The 17,242-nt window shown below is 37.4% G+C and overlaps 3 protein-coding genes across 4 annotated transcripts; 1 reads left to right on the top strand and 2 right to left on the bottom strand.

The window, feature by feature from the left end:
* Positions 1-120: 120 nt before the first annotated feature.
* Positions 121-3,416, bottom strand: eif3g (eukaryotic translation initiation factor 3, subunit G). 2 transcript variants are annotated; one of them, XM_042505162.1, is made up of 10 exons: positions 3,307-3,416; positions 3,161-3,207; positions 2,446-2,534; positions 1,855-1,914; positions 1,646-1,750; positions 1,309-1,504; positions 1,077-1,193; positions 712-848; positions 343-449; positions 121-235 (listed from the first exon to the last, which is right to left on the bottom strand). In XM_042505162.1, exons 1-10 carry the CDS (start codon positions 3,327-3,329, stop codon positions 220-222), a joined length of 897 nt encoding a protein of 298 aa, XP_042361096.1. In that variant the 5' UTR covers positions 3,330-3,416; the 3' UTR covers positions 121-219. The 2 variants fall into 2 exon arrangements, with proteins under 2 accessions (XP_042361096.1, XP_042361095.1); XM_042505161.1 differs by having other exon boundaries at positions 1,083-1,193; positions 3,307-3,413.
* Positions 3,417-4,767: 1,351 nt separating this feature from the next.
* Positions 4,768-6,329, bottom strand: p2ry11 (purinergic receptor P2Y11). The gene is made up of 2 exons (XM_042505629.1): positions 6,201-6,329; positions 4,768-5,968 (listed from the first exon to the last, which is right to left on the bottom strand). The coding sequence occupies exon 2, from the start codon at positions 5,903-5,905 to the stop codon at positions 4,943-4,945; it is 963 nt and encodes a 320-aa protein (XP_042361563.1). The 5' UTR covers positions 5,906-5,968; positions 6,201-6,329; the 3' UTR covers positions 4,768-4,942.
* Positions 6,330-9,661: 3,332 nt separating this feature from the next.
* Positions 9,662-14,400, top strand: ppan (peter pan homolog). The gene is made up of 12 exons (XM_042505063.1): positions 9,662-9,853; positions 10,153-10,323; positions 11,118-11,219; positions 11,326-11,376; positions 11,565-11,735; positions 11,952-12,028; positions 12,321-12,428; positions 12,577-12,700; positions 13,056-13,134; positions 13,326-13,455; positions 13,548-13,711; positions 13,795-14,400. Exons 1-12 carry the CDS (start codon positions 9,839-9,841, stop codon positions 14,193-14,195), a joined length of 1,593 nt encoding a protein of 530 aa, XP_042360997.1. The 5' UTR covers positions 9,662-9,838; the 3' UTR covers positions 14,196-14,400.
* The last annotated feature ends 2,842 nt before the right edge of the window (positions 14,401-17,242 follow it).

Here is a 17,242-nt window from a genome sequence, read left to right as displayed (position 1 = left end):
AAGAAACTGAACCATTTTTGGGGGGTTGTAGAGCTTTCAATGCTGATGAAAGGTGTCTTAATGCGGGTGTTAAAGGGTCAAAAAGCTACAAAAACTGGAAAGGAAACCATAACAAGAAAATTGTGACAACAATTGTGATTCTCTTTATTAAGACAACTGCCACATTTCACCACAACAACAAAATCTGGCGTCATCCCCAAATTTATTCTGATGGTTTCCTCAGTTGTTTGATGGTCTGCAAAGAGAATTAAATAATTAAATAACATTGTAAGCAAGAAAAAGTAACACATACACACATATCATGCTTCATGTTGACACTTGACAAAACTGATAATGACTTACTTGGCCCATTCAACATTGAGAATAAGATGATCATATCCGAATCCTGACACTCCTGCGATGGCTCTGGCTGCATCCTCCCGACGGTGGAAACTGATGAAGGCGAATCCCTGCATAAAAAAACAAAAAGTAGTTGATGGGTGAGACAACTGGACCATGCTGTGTCTCTGGTCCCTGTCAAGTGTACCACGATTGCTGGCTGCGCCAGCTAGATATTAACTAAAAACTACATACTTTAAGAAGTACAAAATGTGGCTGGGGAAAACACCTGCTTTATTCATTTCTTTTGTCCTTGGCCTCATTCTTTAGAGTTTCTTTAATGCTTTAAACATCTGATGTGCAGGTCTCTATATTCACAAGGTGAGCACTGACCTTTGACTGTCCGGTGTTCTTGTCCTTGGCCAGATAGATTCTTGAGATGGAGCCAAATGGTCTGAAGAGCTCCTGTAAGTCTGTCTCGCGGGTGTCCTCAGACAGATTGGTCACACGGATGGTGGCATTGTCATCAGCTGTAAGGTAAAAACAGATACTGTTCATACTATGAATGCTCTTGCTGCTGGAACAGTGTAGGGGTTGACGAGAGTTTCGGCCTGGCTGATTATCGCGGCCGATATTTGCATTTTATTTTGCTGATTGCCGATCAAATGAAGTAATGAAAAAGTGTGCGTATTACACTTAACCAACACCAAGGTATGCAATACATAGAAAGGTTACATGGAATCAGCAGGTAAACTTACACCCACCTCTGCGGTTGGGCTGCATGGACTCCCCTCTTCGCGTGCCTCCGTCCCTCAGGCTCGGGGGCACGTACTTCCCAGTCTTACTCTGTGCAGGCTGTGCAGGCTCTGGCTCCGCTGGTGAAAGAAGAAAAAACAGGCCACATCAACCACAACTTCAAGAACAAGTCCAACTATGGATTGCAAAAAGACAAAAGGAAATCTGATCATGTGAATGGTGTGCTGAGGGTACCTGAGCCAGCAGGCTTGTCCTTGTCTCCGGTGGAAAGCCCAAGCTGTTCAGCCAGCTCCTTCTGCATGGGGCCCAGGGTGTCCTTGTATGGACAGCGGGTGGTCCAATGGTCGCCTTTGCAGATACGGCAAGACACAATCTTCTGTCCTTTCAGTTTGTTCATGGGATCCTCATCCTGGTCTTGGGCGTTCAAGTCCTGCAAAAGGGAAGGTGAGGTGCTCAGTCCCAAGCTAAACCAAGTAAATTATTGATCAAACTACGATTTAAGTGTTTTAAATCGGACTTTTTAAAAGCGGACTTTGACACAAAATCCTTTAAGTCCAAAACAGATCCTCACCTCTTTGCTGGAGATGAAGGTCATGAAAACATCATCACTGACTGTGGTGGTGGCAACATTAGGACCCGGTGCATCAAACTCAGAGTTGCCAAATTTTTTCCAGTTCTGAAATAAACAAACACATTATTAAATGACTTGCCTTAACTTGAAGATGACATAAGTCTTGTTTATGTCAAAGTGAATGCAACAAAATTAAATCAAAAGCAGACCTTTCTCCTGGCAACGGCTTTTGAGGCTTTTCTTGTCTCGATCTTGAAGGTCCGCACAATCTAGAGGACCAAAAGACAGCAAATGCATTATTAATCTATTTCTCACAGAAGCAAAATCTCATGCAGTCAAAATGTCCAAAACATATGGCACTTACAAACTAATGTGGTACTAGTTAACATGTAGAATTGGCATGAAGCGTACGGTCTATTCAAGGTAAAGTGATGCGGGTGCTGCTACCCTGAGAGTTTTTTGGTGGGTCAGTTTATCATCAATGAAAATTAATTTCAAGACTGACAGAAAATTTGTAATACAGGCCAACAAATGACTACTCCTACAGTATTTGAGGTTTTATAAGCCAACTGTAAAAGGATTGTAACTTAGGAAATACATAAGTATGCAATTTATTAAAAAAAAAAGCATTTATAACTACAATTCTGTTGTTTGAAAGATGAAGAAATAATTGCCTTTGTAGGTAAAAGTACATGAACATGCTATATCATTTCTACACCTGAGTAACAGCTGCCATATGCAAACAGCCCTGTGAACAACCTTGACAGATGCAACACATATTTTAATAAAACTTAACTCACCTTAAACTTCTTTCCATCATCATCTATCTTATATTCCGTGATAGTTTTTATGTTTCCTTTGATGGTTTCCTTGGGGGATGGTAATGTGCCTGATAAAAAAAATATTTAGACAAATCAGACTTCGGTGGAAAAAAAAAGATAAGAGACTAAGTAAACTGTTTTCCATGATCTATTGTTAGAAGTTATTGATTGTGTTGATTTCACGTAATACAAGTCAACATTGCTTTTCAAAGCTATCAATATAGCAGCCCTAGCATTTCTCATCTCTTGTTGACATCTCAATTCTGATTACTTTATACGCAAATGTAAACATGTATAAAGTGAAGTGAGACACGTTTACATTGTAACATAATTGTTCATTTCACAGATGGCCGTATATTCCATTGAAATCTAAGTAAAGACAACACCACAGCTAGCTTGCTAACTTTTAGCTATTTTAACGTTAGTGAATGACACTGTCTACGTCACTGCTCACGGGCCACAGCGTGACATATTGTCGGGACATTTTCATCGGTAACTCGACAATTTATGTCAGTAACTCAAACGTTTGACTCAAGCCGTTTAGAGATTAAATATCCACATCATCACCAATAAGTACATCTGTAATCTGCACTTTAACGCCCGGCCACCACGTGGAAGTGGAAGCCGCCTAGCCGGCCTCTTCCTCCGGACACCAGACTGCAAGAGATGTGCTAGCACGAAGCTAACTCTTTACCTTCATCTCCTTCCTCCTCGACTTGGTCTGCCCAGCTGGGCTTGGAGCTGGAGAGAGGGGGGGGGGGCAATTGATATGCCACGTTAGATCAATTAAATAACTCAGATACAAGCAGAAGTTAACACACTTTCATAAAAAATACTCACTCGTCGTATTCCATCGACGGCATCCTCTCAGCTAGCTTAGCTTCAGGATCGTAGAGAGCGGAGCAGCGCGAGCTCGGCGGCGCCGCCAAGGCTAACACTTCCGGCACTTTAACTTCACAGTAAAAGTATCACATTTAGCTTCACAATAAGAGCCCTATAGTCTGTTTAAATAGTTTCTACCACTGGATTCAAGCTAAATTGGGAGGCTGAAAAACGAGATGGGAAGAAACTATGTGTAGTACTGAATTCAAATACAGTTTTGGGGTTCTTGTACTTTTTACATGTAAGGTTATTTACATTTTCCACTACTTTATAAGCCTACTTCAATTCCACTTAAGAGATGTAATAGCTTATCTTTAGTAACTATAGGTGCTTCGCAGATTCAGATTAATAATGTATAATATAACTGACATACAAAGACAATGTGTTATTGTGAATATCCCTTGGTCAAATTCCTAAACTACTCAGCAGTAAATGTAGCCTAGTAAAACAATAATAAGCCTCACTTTTATCAGCTGCAACATTTAAGTGATGCACAAATAAATGCATAAATAATTATAATCCAGTATTATAATAGGCCTATATGTACATTTTTTGTAATTGGCTAATGAGAAGGCTACTTCTACTTTTTGCATTATGTGTTTTTGTACGTTTACTTAGGTAAAATTTTGAATGAATTACTTTAACTTGTAACAGTATTTCTCCACTGTGGTGTTGTTACTTTTACTTATGTAAAATATCCAGCTATTTCCACTACTGGTGAAAATAATGTGTAGTTAAAAATAATTTTTGCTTTGTATTAAGATGACATTGTCTGACATTGTAGAGCCTCAGTGTTTGATACAGGATGAAGCACGACAAAGTTGCCTTATGATAGTACAGACCACAAAAAACTGTTTTACTTGTCACTTTCTTATTGAATTGTTCATGAGTTTCAGGGAGACAAAAAAAGTATTTTAGCTGCACAATTTTTTTGTTACCTTTCTGTTTTTTTTCTTTTGTTGTTGTTGTTGTTGTGGATTGCTAAATATTTTCACCATTCATCTTATATCTCTTAAACAAAAATCTGAGAACTGCTCATGTCCTCACATAACCTGTGACCAGGAGGTCACAAGTCAACATTGCTTCATGAAAAATGTTGAATACCACTTCCTCAGAGAGAAATGGCTTGATTCCTTTTTAAAAATTGATTTCTAAATTAGAATTGGTTGTGCCTTACTAAATCTGATTAAATTTCTTCTGTTATAAACTTAATCCTCACTGTTAGAGGTTTTTCCTCAACAGTGAAGATTCCTCTGCAATGTTTGTGATTATGCTTGTGCAGATTTTGGATCATAACCAAAATTTGGCCAATGGATATAGAATAACAATCCTCCAGTGTCTCTTTTTCTTCCTGATATGGTGCAGAAAGGAAATGATTCACAGTGATGATTATAAATTTTAAAAATAGGCACATTACAGTATCAAAAACTTTTCTTTATTCCAGATGCTCATGTTTCAAAGTAAGTAGATGAGTACATTTCAGATGTAAACAAACAAACAAATGAACAAAAAAATGGTGTAAAAATTAATATTAGGTAAAATTTCACAGCATGAAATAACGATGATCTTCACAGGAAAGCTGTCAAGCAGCTACTCAACACTTCCTCATCGTGACCCTGTTTTTGTCCTCCGAGCTCCTCCCACAACAAGCTACTCTTATACTGTCAAACAAAGCCATGTACAGGATTGGATGGATACACATGTTCAGAGTTGCCAGTCCCTTGGACACCTGGTACATGTCGTAGACCAGGCAATTGTTGTTGTTTTTGTTGTTGTTGTTGTTGGGGTTATAATGAAGTCTCTGATAATAGTAATAGAGCTGGAAGACGTGGTAAGGCACAAAGGAAACGGCATACAGCACCAGCACTGATGAGACCAACAGGGCCACCTTGCGTTTCTCTATGGTGGTTATACTGACATTTTTCCACACCACCGAAATCACCACACAGTAAGAAGTGAAAGTGACTAAGAAAGGAACAAGACACCCAAAAACAGCAAGAAAAACTTTGTAAGTGAAGTGCTGACTCTCATCCACATGAGGCTGACAGAATGACACACACAGAGTCTTGTTACTTTTTTCATCAGGGCAAGCTGAGGCAAATTTCATCACAGGGCAGGAAATAACTCCTACAATGACCCAGATAATGACACTGACAGCCTTGGCGTGGGCAGGCCGTACGTGGGATCGGGTGAAGAAGGGACATGCAAGGGCGACACATCTGTTCACACTTATCGCCATGATGAAGAAGATGCTCACATACAGGTTGCAGGTGAAAAGAAACCTCTCGATGTTACACATAGCATCACCAAACACCCAGTGTTTCTCCAGTGAGTAGTAGACAATCAGCAAAGGAAGCGTCAGGACGTACAGCAGATCACTGATGGCCAGGTTACACGACAGGACGACCCCAGTGTGCCAGTTCCTTCTCTCTCTGACCACCAGCAGCCACAGAGCAAACAAGTTTCCAGCCAGGGCCACGAGGAACTCAATCCCATACATTGTGGGCAGCAGGGCTATTTGAAACCTCTCACATTTGGAGAAAAAACGATGTTCCATCTTGCTCTCAGATGAAAAGTTTAGTTATGAAACTGCTTTCACACGGTCTGTACCGTCCAATATCTGTAAATTGACGTATGTTTGTTAATTTAATGTGAATACAAGTCATTTTATTCAGGTTTAAGTGCAGTACTTATTTAATTTCTGTAATTAAGTATGACAAATCTACTCAGAGAGAGTATTCTTAACAATGCAATTCACACTATTAAATGATAGCAGATGTACATTTTTTTCAAAACTCTGATTTAACTTGATACCTGGAGAAGCAGAAATATATATGTTAACTTCTACTTACCGAAAGTCAGGTTTGTAATTCTCCGTGCTGTGAAGAAGCTTAAAAAAATGAAGTGTTAATTTCCTGTGTTATGTCTGAAAACAAAGTGTGAGAACCTCCTTAAACATCACAACCATCTCAGATAAGAAATGTAAGAGACACTTGAGGGACTATTATAGACCCGAAAGTCACTTCCTCTCTTGCTCTCTGCGCATTTACGCAATTTGAAGAAGCAAAACTATGGTGACATTCATGTGAAGCATTTGTAAAACAAAGTGATGATAATCAGTCTGCATGCTTTTGTGTTAGAACTGATTAGATAATTCTTTATCAAGCTCAAAAATTAATTCAAATTTCTGTGTACAAAAGAAAAAAATTCTGACCATGCATGCCAACATACAATACCACTCAAATAAATTTACTGCAAAAAGTGCCTACTAAGTGCGTTCACAGGTCATATATATACAAAAAATATATATAATATCCCACTATTTATGTGAAAGTGATATCAGATTTGTGCTTGAATAGAATTTACATCAGTCAGACACCTGCCTTTAAAAACAAGAGTCCAGGTGGGGTTATTGCAGCAAGCAGAAACCACATAGCTTCTTAAATAGCATGCAAATTCTCTGAATATTTGTTAATAAATTGCAATAATCAGTACTTTCAACAAATATTAAACTATTCTAGTTTAGTTTTAAAAATTCTGCATGACAAAAGCATGGCCTCTATGCTTTTATCTACAATGTCAAAACATCTTAAAAGCCTAACCTTTTTGGTGATGACATTTCAGTTTAATTGGCCTGGTATCAAAAGTAAAAAGTATTATATGGACTAAACTATTTATAAAACTGTGTTAGACAGAAATAATGGGATTGTGTTAATTCTAATTAATAGACAAAAGAATCAGCTTCAGTTTGATATAAGATATTAAAGTTCTTGATGAGTGATGGTAGCTTGCTGCTAAAATTACTTGATCACAAAGTTGGGTCAAATGGGAGCAGGTCTGGTTGGTTAATTTAAAATGGTCTATAGTTTGTTGGGATATTATAAGAGATTAAAAACAATTCTGACAGATTAAAAGCAATATTGATATTGTTCCCATTATATCATTCCCACTATTGTATTGCTTAAAATTGTTTGGCTTTAAAAATGAGCATATACGTTCAAATTGTTCCGACAGGTTGCTTTAATTTTTGTAACTGGGCCACAAACATTTTAACATTGTGCCAGCAGATGCACAACATGTCTGTAATCAAAATTTACCAAATTTAAATTTTGTTTATAATAAAACATGTTTATTCATCTGAGACCTTAACGTTGTATTTGCTGTTGATTATGATATTCTGAGATATGCAAGAGAAATATTACAGTGAGTAAAAAGTGTGCCAACTAACCCCGGTCTCCCCTACTCTTCAAAATCGAGAATGAACATAAAAATATATACCTGATGCAATACTGATTCGTGCAAACTGGACAAAACCATATCGCAGTTTGGAAAAAAAGTTTATGCTATCTTTATTCCACAGCCACATCCTTTAAGTTGGTTTGTTGTTTTGTAGCATTACCCAAAAACTTCTTTTCAATGTTTCTGTTTCTGCATCTTGTTGCTAAGGACTCTGAAAAACATTTATTGAGAACAAATTTAAAATTTGCACTAACCCATAAATGTAACTGCACTTTGAATAGTCTAACAGATACAGGTTCTGTGTGAAATAAATTGACAGTGCGAGTGCTGACGAGTTACATTTTGGTCTTCTGTTATACTTTTTAATTTTGATCAAACCGTTTTGCACGTTCTTTAAATGACCACTTACAAAAGAGAAAAAACTTCATATATTACATTGCCATTTTATTTTTAAACAAATTATCCCGTAGAAAAGCACTTTACCTTAGTGTTTCATCTAAGAAAAGATAGAAAACTGCCGTCTATATTTACATTTTCCCTGTTTGCAATATTCTTGAATGTAATCACTGATCAGAGAAATGTATTATTGCTACTTACAACTTAATTCTTCCATGGAGACATTGGTGGAGAGCAGCTCAGGAGCGTCAGCAGGACATAGTCCCCTGGGTGCGGTCTTTGAGATTTGAGAAATGTTTGTTTCAGTGCAAAGAAAGTGATGACCATACCTGTCGGCGACATTTTTAAAATTCCAGGTAAAAGTCTGAATCTGTTTCTGCAAGTAACTCCAGAGATGTACAGCTGAATAAGAAAAACAAAAAGGCCGATTTGTGGTCCTGTAGATGTTTTGCATCACCCATTGGTTTATTTGTACCATATTTATATGAGAGGCTGGAGCTGTGGAGGGAAAAATAGGCATGGCCGTTTTCTAAGGAGTTTCTTGAACTTTTACCTTTAGATATCAGAAATTAGTGCTATGGTTACCACAAATTTCCCCAAAATTTAAGAAGGCTTGCTCTCAGTAAATGGATTGTCCTTACAATCAGTGTAAGCCTACTACTTTTCTAGATTGGTCTTTTTTAAAGAAAAGGACAACTATTCTATTTGAGGAATAAAAAAAAATCACCTACCACATTTATAGATACAAGGGATGTCTTGTTTGGATCTGATTGATCGCTATCAGGCTTGATTTTTTAATTTATCACGATCGCTTATTTTGAGGTGGAACTGCTCCCATTTAAAAAAAAATTACATTGTGGTAAGTGGTATTGAAATTTTTGTTCATTTTTAGTGAAGTAGTACTAATCCTGTAATGCTAATGCTAATGAGTGGTATTGTGACAGATTTTTATTTGTTGTGACTGTGAATGTCAAAATTAAACTATAAAACTAATTTGAAGTGGAACTGTGATCGACTGGATTCATGACCTTTTGACCTTTGGTTTTTGTGTGCCACAAATCTATCTTAACTCCTTTAAAGCTGGAATAACATCACTTTCCTTGTGCTGCTTTCAGATGCCTTTCACAAGAATTTAACTATTTGAGCCCTGAGCAAATGTTTGTGATTTTCTTTCAAATCCATGGGGGAAAAGGCAATGAGCAACTGGATAATAAATGTAAGAAAATAGTAGATTTATTAAAAAAAAAAAAGGTTAGAGAAATGTTGTTGAATATGTTTAGAATGATCATAATTCCATATTTAAAATTATGTTTTAAAAATGACTATTTTTGTAATTTTTCCCAGGTCATTTACTTTAAATAACTTTTTTTATTTTTATTTTTTTGTAATTATTTGTTTTACTTTTTCTTATTGTTGTTTTTTCCCACTAATTTAGGTAATTTTCTTGTACGTTTTAAAAATGTTGTTAATATTTGAGTCATTTCATATTTTGTTTCTCATAGCCCCCTTCCCATGTTTTTTTTTTTTTTTTTTTAAAGAAATCAAGCCAATTTGCCCGGGTTTCAAAGTGTTAAACGCGGATCACTTTAGCTAGGAACTATCCCCAAAGGAGAGGAAGCGAGGAACTACTACGGGACGTTTGAGCAACACGGATACATTAGCGTGTGACACAGCGGCAGAGCCATGTGGAAGGAGCTGTGAATACGAGTCGCGTTAACTTCGCAAATGAAAGTGCTGTTTAGAACATTTTACGGTCAAAATGAATGTAATTTTCATTGACAGCAAGAAAATAGTGTAGCTTTGATTAATGTTATTAGTGTCGACTTAATTAATCTGCTCTACATTTCGCTGAATAATGGGGAAATCAAAGGTAAGTAGCGGCCTGTGCTAACTTGTTAGTAAAGAGAGGTGAACGTAACACTATTAATCGATGGACTGTCTTAATTATTGCTCTTCAGTGAGAATCTGAACTATAATAAAGGGGAGGCATTTAGTTAGCAATACGACAGCATTGCTTGTTGTTGTAAGATCCTGTAGCTAACGGTAGCTTTTTTTCTGTGCTAGGTTAACGTTGAGCTCTAATCTGAACTTAATAAATAAAAACACATAGGGGTTTGTCACTGTTTGTTTTTGTCCAAGATAACTGATATATGTGTATTTTGCTCTCAGACCAAGAACCAGAAGAAATCCCGAGCAACAGCAAACCATGTGGCCGAGGAGACCTACGGAGCTATGCCCCACTCCTTCGTGTTTCATCGGGGTCAAGTCGGCAAAAACGTGGGTCAGCTCATCCTGGACGTGCGGAGAGTCATGGAGCCATACACTGCAGAGTCTCTGAAGGTAAAAGTAAAAGCCTGAGCAGCTGTCAGCAGCTCAGATGTGACTGTACAAACATCCAGATTTCTGTTGGATGAGGCCATGTGCTTTGTGAACCCATTCGGTTTTATCATAGTCACAAAGTCAAATATTGAGGTTTGCCTGACCTGCTTTACTCAAACATCACTTTTCTTGTACCCCTTCCAGTGGTCTTTCACGATTATTTCAACCAGAGCAAATTGGTGCAATTTCGTTCAAAAACAAGGCACAAAAGGGAATTAGTCTAGCTTTTTAAAGCACTGGAAAAACTATCATTATGCAATTTAATTATCACACAATTACACATTTAAAATTATGTCACATAATTATAGATTTTAAGCACTTTTTTTCAAATCTCATTTTTTGTTTGTTTCAGTTTTCTTGCTTTTTTTTCTTTTTTATTTACTCATTTTAAGGTAATGTACTTTTTCCCCCAGAATTTTTGGCTTATATTGGATAATTTCTTTTGTTTTTTCCGTCTTCCCATATTTGAAAAGCCAATTTGCTACATTACTTTCCTGTTAAGCTGTGTCTATTCATGTAACTACTGATTCATATCACTTAAATGTTGTTATTTCATCCTTTATTATAACTACCATATGTCCTTCTAATAAGATTTCCTAGATTTTAGGTCTCTCTTATTATCATTATTTTCATTTAAACATGTTTAAATTGAATTGTTGGGGGTAAGTCTGTGACCCAGGTTTTCAATGCAATGACTGCTCTTGCAATTGTACATTTGATAATAAATAACTTTAGGAACACCCTCTTTTTTTCAGGTCAGGAAAAAAAACGTGTTGAAAGACTTTGTGGCTATCGCGGGACCGCTGGGAGTGACGCACTTCATGATCTTCAGCAAGACTCCCACCGCTGTCAACATGGTACGATCACATCGCACCATAAGCTCACAGCTCTTGAGTACTCGAGGATTTTCCAGCCGTGTTAAGCCTGCACCTCCATTAAACCACACATTTCTTGTACTTTCAGAGGCTTGCTCGACTTCCCAAAGGTCCTATGCTTTATTTTAGGGTACTCAAGGTAAATACATCAACTCATAATACAACACAAGTACAACCGATAGACGGGCTCAAATGATGACATTTTGATATTTGATTGTCAGTGATTTTTTTCAAAGTAAACGCACTGATGTGCCCAAACTGCTGACGTAAATTCTAACTCTGCGTTTTTTGCACTTTTCTAAGGACTCTTAACTCTTTTTTTCCCAGTACTCTCTTGTCAAAGATGTGGTTTCATCTCTGAAGAAGCACAGAATGCACGAGCAGCAGTTCACACATCATCCACTACTCATCCTTAATAACTTTGGATCTGATGGCATGCACATTAAACTCATGGCCACCATGTTTCAGAACATGTTTCCTTCCATTAATGTGCACAAGGTATGTTATTTCAGCCATGTATTGCATTATTGTCACATTGGTTGACTCAAGATTTAAAGTCCTGTCACCATGATGAACGTATAGTCTTCTGAGATTTCCTCTGAAGATTTATTAAAAGTAAACGCTTTCTGATTTCTGAATCTTTGAGTCATTCAGCATTGTAACAGTTAAACTCTGTGTTCAAGCAAAAAAATTAAACACATTGTTGTTTTCCAGGTAAGCCTCAACAATATCAAGAGATGTGTGCTGCTGAATTACAACCCATCAACGCAGGAAATTGAATTTCGACATTAGTAAGTAATATTTTCTCACAAATGCTAACTTTTTGTTTTCTCCGTCTTTACATGCGTGGCTATACGTTATGCAAAGAGCTTCACAACTGCTTTCCTGACTTCTGGGTGTTGCTGCTCTTTGATGAAAAAGCACTGAGATGTTGGGCTCAGATGATGACAGATTGTGACTTGACTGTTCAGTGATGCATGTTCAAAGTAAACGCACTGATGAGCCTCCACACAATAAACAGATTTCTATTATTTTTTCAGTCAAAGTCCCACTGACCCACGTAATCATGTTCTAAACCTGCAGCAGCCTGAAGGTCGTCCCCGTGGGAATGAGCCGCGGAGTCAAGAAGCTGATGCAGGAGAAGTTCCCCAACATGAGCAAGTTTGAGGATATCAGCGAACTGATGATTAAGTAAGGCGTTTGCGAAGGCACAATTCTTCAAGTCTTGAGGTCAAAGGGCGCTTATTTTGATGGTGATGACCTGTAGCTTTTGTTCTAACATCTACAGAATTGATGGTGTGATCTGATCAACTATTTTCTGCTCTGCTGTAACTCTCAGGGGGGCGAACCTTTCAGAAAGTGAAGCAGAGCAAGACGGGGAGCACAACATAACCGAACTACCACAGGTCTACTCTGGCCGAGGCAACATGGCGTCCCAGCAGAGTGCCGTCCGCTTAACCGAGGTGAGCCTACTGAGAGAGTGGAAATCACTCACTTAAGATTTATTCATTTATTCTCACAAACATTAAAACGACAGTCGTCCTCTGCAGCAAAAAAACAACAAAAAAATAAGAACTAATATCCGAATCCCTAAATTAAAAACCATATAGTGTGTATATATATATAGCGACCCAGTTGTAAGTCAAGTTGGCCGGGAAAACTGTTTGGAGAACCTGCAGCTGCCAGTGTGTCAACATGAAAAGAGGAAGTAAAACGAGATATTTCTGTATCAGTATTTTGTCTCACCCCTTTAACTGTTGAAAACAACATGATGTCAATGCTTGTGTGACGCCTGACTTGTCGCCGTGTTGTCCTCAGATCGGTCCTCGCATGACTCTGCAGCTGACGAAGATACAAGAAGGCATGGGAGACGGGAACGTCATTTATCACTCCATGAGTGAGTGCACTCGTCCTTACTTCTTAATCTTTCTGCTTGATCTGGTGTACATGATGACAAAGCTGGTATGAATTCTATGATTTCTCTCTAAAAGTAAACGCTTACTGATGCATCCAGTGTATAAGTAGTTTAAAGTCGACTTGTGGTTAAACGTCTTTTAATGTGAAGTCGTTGTGTACTTCGTTTACAAGTCTCCAAAACCGAGGAGGAAATACAGGAGATCCTAAACAGGAAGGAGGCCCAGCTGAAAGAGAAGGAGGTTCGCAGGAAAAAGCAGGAGCAGAACGTTGCTCAGAAGAAAGAGAAACAAGAGGAGAACAAGTAATGTTCCCTTTTAGATCATTTCGACCCTTCTGTCGTATCCATTTTTCATTCGGTCAAAGTGTAAAATGGTTTGTTTTTTCTCATGACAGGAAAAAGAGCCTGGAAGGCATTAAGAGGAAACGCGCTGAAGCCGAGGCTGAGGAGGACAGCGAGGTGGAGGATCCCGGGATGCAGGACGATCAGGCAGCTGCTGTCGAATCTGAGGACGAGGTGGAGTACTACAGACAGGCTGTCGGAGAGGAGCCAGATGAAGGTGAATATGAATAATGGGCTATAACCATTAGCTCTTGAGTCTTGTTTTGAATCATTTTATTGATCGATTTTTCCTCTGTGCAGACATGTTTCCCAGTGCCAAGAAGAGGCATGCCTCAGAGAGGAATCACGGACCTGCCAAGAAGAGGAAGCCGTCACCTGGTAAATCATTTAGAAAAGACAAAGATGCTAAGTCGCCCAAGAGAAACGCTCCGGGAGGAAAAGGATGGAAGAAATCAACGGACGGGGAGAGATCATTTGGAAAGAAAATGAAGCCAGGAGGAAAGTTGTACGGAGCAAATAAACCTGGAGACAGGGACAAGAAATTTGGTGGGAAGAAGAAATTCGAAGGGAACAAAACGTTTGGTGGAAAGAAAAATAAGGACAAATCTTTCAAATCTAAAGGTCCAAAAGGCAAACCAGCCTACAAGAAGAAAGCTGCAGGAGCGAAGCAAAGCTTCAAACAGAGGAAGGGAAAAGGCTGAATGATCCTCTTCTTCTTTGTGGACTTGGACATTGAATGTGTTGTCGATCCTCCAGTAGGTGGCAGCGAAGCTCCAGTTGCCATCGGTTTGATTATGAGACTGTTTATTGCTGAAAATCAGCAGAGGAGAACTTTAAGTGTTATATTTTCACACCGTGTGAGTTTATATTAAAAATGAACTTGCTCAATAAAGTGTTTAAAAAATGCTATTTTAAATTCAGTGGATGATTTTAGGGTGTTGGTGTAGTCGGTGTCTTGGGATTCTTAACCTCTAAATCTCTCGCTCGGCCGCTCACTGGCTTCTGTGTTTCAGCTGTACGTCGCTCAAATCCACCAAACCTAATTTTTGAAATTCTACTGTAGATCCCAAACTTTTAAAAGCTGGAAAATAGGGAATTTTGGTGAAATGTTAATAAAACCTAAAATTGTGAAAATCGATGGTTTTAGAGGTTAAAATTATAGTAATACAGAACAAACCAACTTGTTTTTATAAAACCAAAGTGACAACCATTTAACAGCCAAACTTTCCTACTTACCAAGTTATTTACTCAAAATACAAAATCAAAACAAACTATCTTATTTCAGTCACTTGTATACATGTAAAATATCATTTTTTGCAAGTTCTTTAGTCCCAAAGTATTCTGTTAACTATTTTTGGGACTAAATAACTTGGCAGGAGAGACTGGCTGTAACAAGGAGCTGTGGTCACTTTGGTTTTACAATGGAAAAAAAGTACTTGTTTTGCTATAATTTCATTTTAAATAATCTGGAACCATTGATTTTCACAATAAAGCTAATCTTTTAAAAACACTTTGGTGGAAATTCACAATTTACCAGGTCGTCTGAAGTAGTTTAGGACAGTTTTGGAATCTCCAATAGAATTTAAAATTAGTTTCAATGGATTTGAGCAACATATAGCTAGGAACACAGGAGCCAACGATTGTTTCAGTAGTTTATTAACCCTTAACACCAAAGAAAAATGCATTGGCTATTAATTATTTTAGTTGTTCAACTGCGATTGATTCCATGTGCCTTTTTTAAAAAGTTAATTAAAATTTTTTTAAGCAATATTCATATTTATATACTTATATTTTCCAAAGAAGCGTTTTTATTGTTGCAGTTCCTCATAGTGACCACTAGAGGGACACATCGTGTCCATCTACCGTCGAGGTGATATTTCAGGTAACGCCAAAGAAAAAAAAGATACCTCAAAACTAAACTTTCTGCTTCGTCTCAGATAAAACGGAGTGATATCTTAAAGCAATAATGTCAGCCACTGAATATTTGTAACATCAAAAAGGGGAGAAGATTTCTGCAATATCAATGCGGCATACGGTAAGACTCTACCTAAATTTTGTCGGTAAATCAGCTTCTATAGTGCGTATGCTAAATGCTAAGGAGCTAGCTTACCAAAAACTGAACAGGTTGATTGAATTTTTTAAAAGGAAATAAATATAAAACTTTATAAATATTTAAAAAAGAAAACGGCAAATACGCAGAAACCTAAATCCGTGAACCAATGGTGGGTCATTTACATATATATGTATTTACTTTTGCACACATTATTTATTTATTTACTTACATGTCTTTCACTAGCCCACATCAAAGAGGACCAATACGTTTATTTCAGCGACATAGCTAAAAAAGTATATCTTTATCTGAGGTAACCTGACACTAATAACATAATATCCTTCTCACGGAAGACATTTTGACGTATAAATAATCAAATGAATGATGGCTTGTATCCTTGCTCATTGAAACTCTCACTGAAGCACCTGACTGCAGCAGAGCCATCCTTAGCATTTTTAGAAACACCTGTGCTCCTCCTGCTCATTATTCTACAAGGTAAGTTTTAATCTATATGACAGGAATACTCAACTTGATTTGCTTGGGGGCCACTTTTGCAAAATAGAAGGGGGCCAGGGGCCAGTTGCAGCAGCCCAATAGATGTTTCTGGGATTTTAGGACGTTTCTACAGGGTTCCTGCAGATCCTTAAAAAGACTTAATAGGCATTGAATTAATTAATATTAAAAATAAGCCCTTAATTGGTATTAAATGTCTTGAATCAAGTCTTAAAAATATTAAGACATACAAAATCGTGTTTTATTATTGTTTGTTTTCTGACGTTGCATTGCAACATTTTAAATTAACTGCTGATGTCTTTTATTTATTTTTAATTTTTTTTAATTAACGTAAAATAAAACCTCTTGCAGAAAAGTCACCAAAAACAGTCATGTTTTATGTTACAATACATATGAAATTGTCCCTTAAACTTAGTAGTTGATTGTTCAATTTTATTTTGGATGTTGTAAAATTGGTCTTAAATTTCATGTGGTGTTATAAAGTCTTAAAAAAAGTCTTAAATCTGACTTGCCTTTAGCTGTAGGAACCCTGATCTAGGATGTTTATGGGATTTCCCCCCCATATTTCTATGATTTCAGGAAATGTCAATGTTTTTAGGACATTTCTAGGATTTTTAAAAAAATTTTTTTTTTACATATCTATGATTTCAGGACATTTCAAGGATTTTAGGACACTTCCAAAATTTTTAAGGCATTAGGGGCTTAGGAGGGGACCCTCCACTGGTACTTTTTTGATAAATAAACTCCATTTTGATTCTGTTTTATGCACTCTGCCACCTTATGTTAATCTTGCACCCTTTCGGGGATAGATTTGGCGAAGAAGTTGAGTATCATTGCAGTATGAAGTGTGGAAGTTTCTGTTCTAAAACTTTGAAGAATGCATTAAACATTCTCAATAGATATGTCTAAAATATAAATACAAGTTCCAGTCAATGAACGCAGTCTAGAAACATTATTCAAGAGTATTAATAGGGAGCAGATAGTGAACCGTAACAACAACAACAACTAAACCCCCTAGAAACACTAGTTTTATTTTAGACCACAGGAGGAATTAAAATCACATGATGTAATTATAGCTGCAGCAGATGGTAGCGATGCAGCACTGCCAGCTGCTGTAAAACCACAAAAAATAATTTTAGGTGTGACACTCCCACCCCATCATTGAGAGATCTTTAACAGCTCTGT

This window comes from Plectropomus leopardus, chromosome 17, assembly GCF_008729295.1.
Source record: "Plectropomus leopardus isolate mb chromosome 17, YSFRI_Pleo_2.0, whole genome shotgun sequence".
In the NCBI taxonomy this organism is placed as follows: Eukaryota; Metazoa; Chordata; class Actinopteri; order Perciformes; family Serranidae; genus Plectropomus; species Plectropomus leopardus.
The sequence above is the reverse complement of the archived record's forward strand: the minus strand, read 5'-3'. Positions and strand labels throughout refer to the sequence as shown.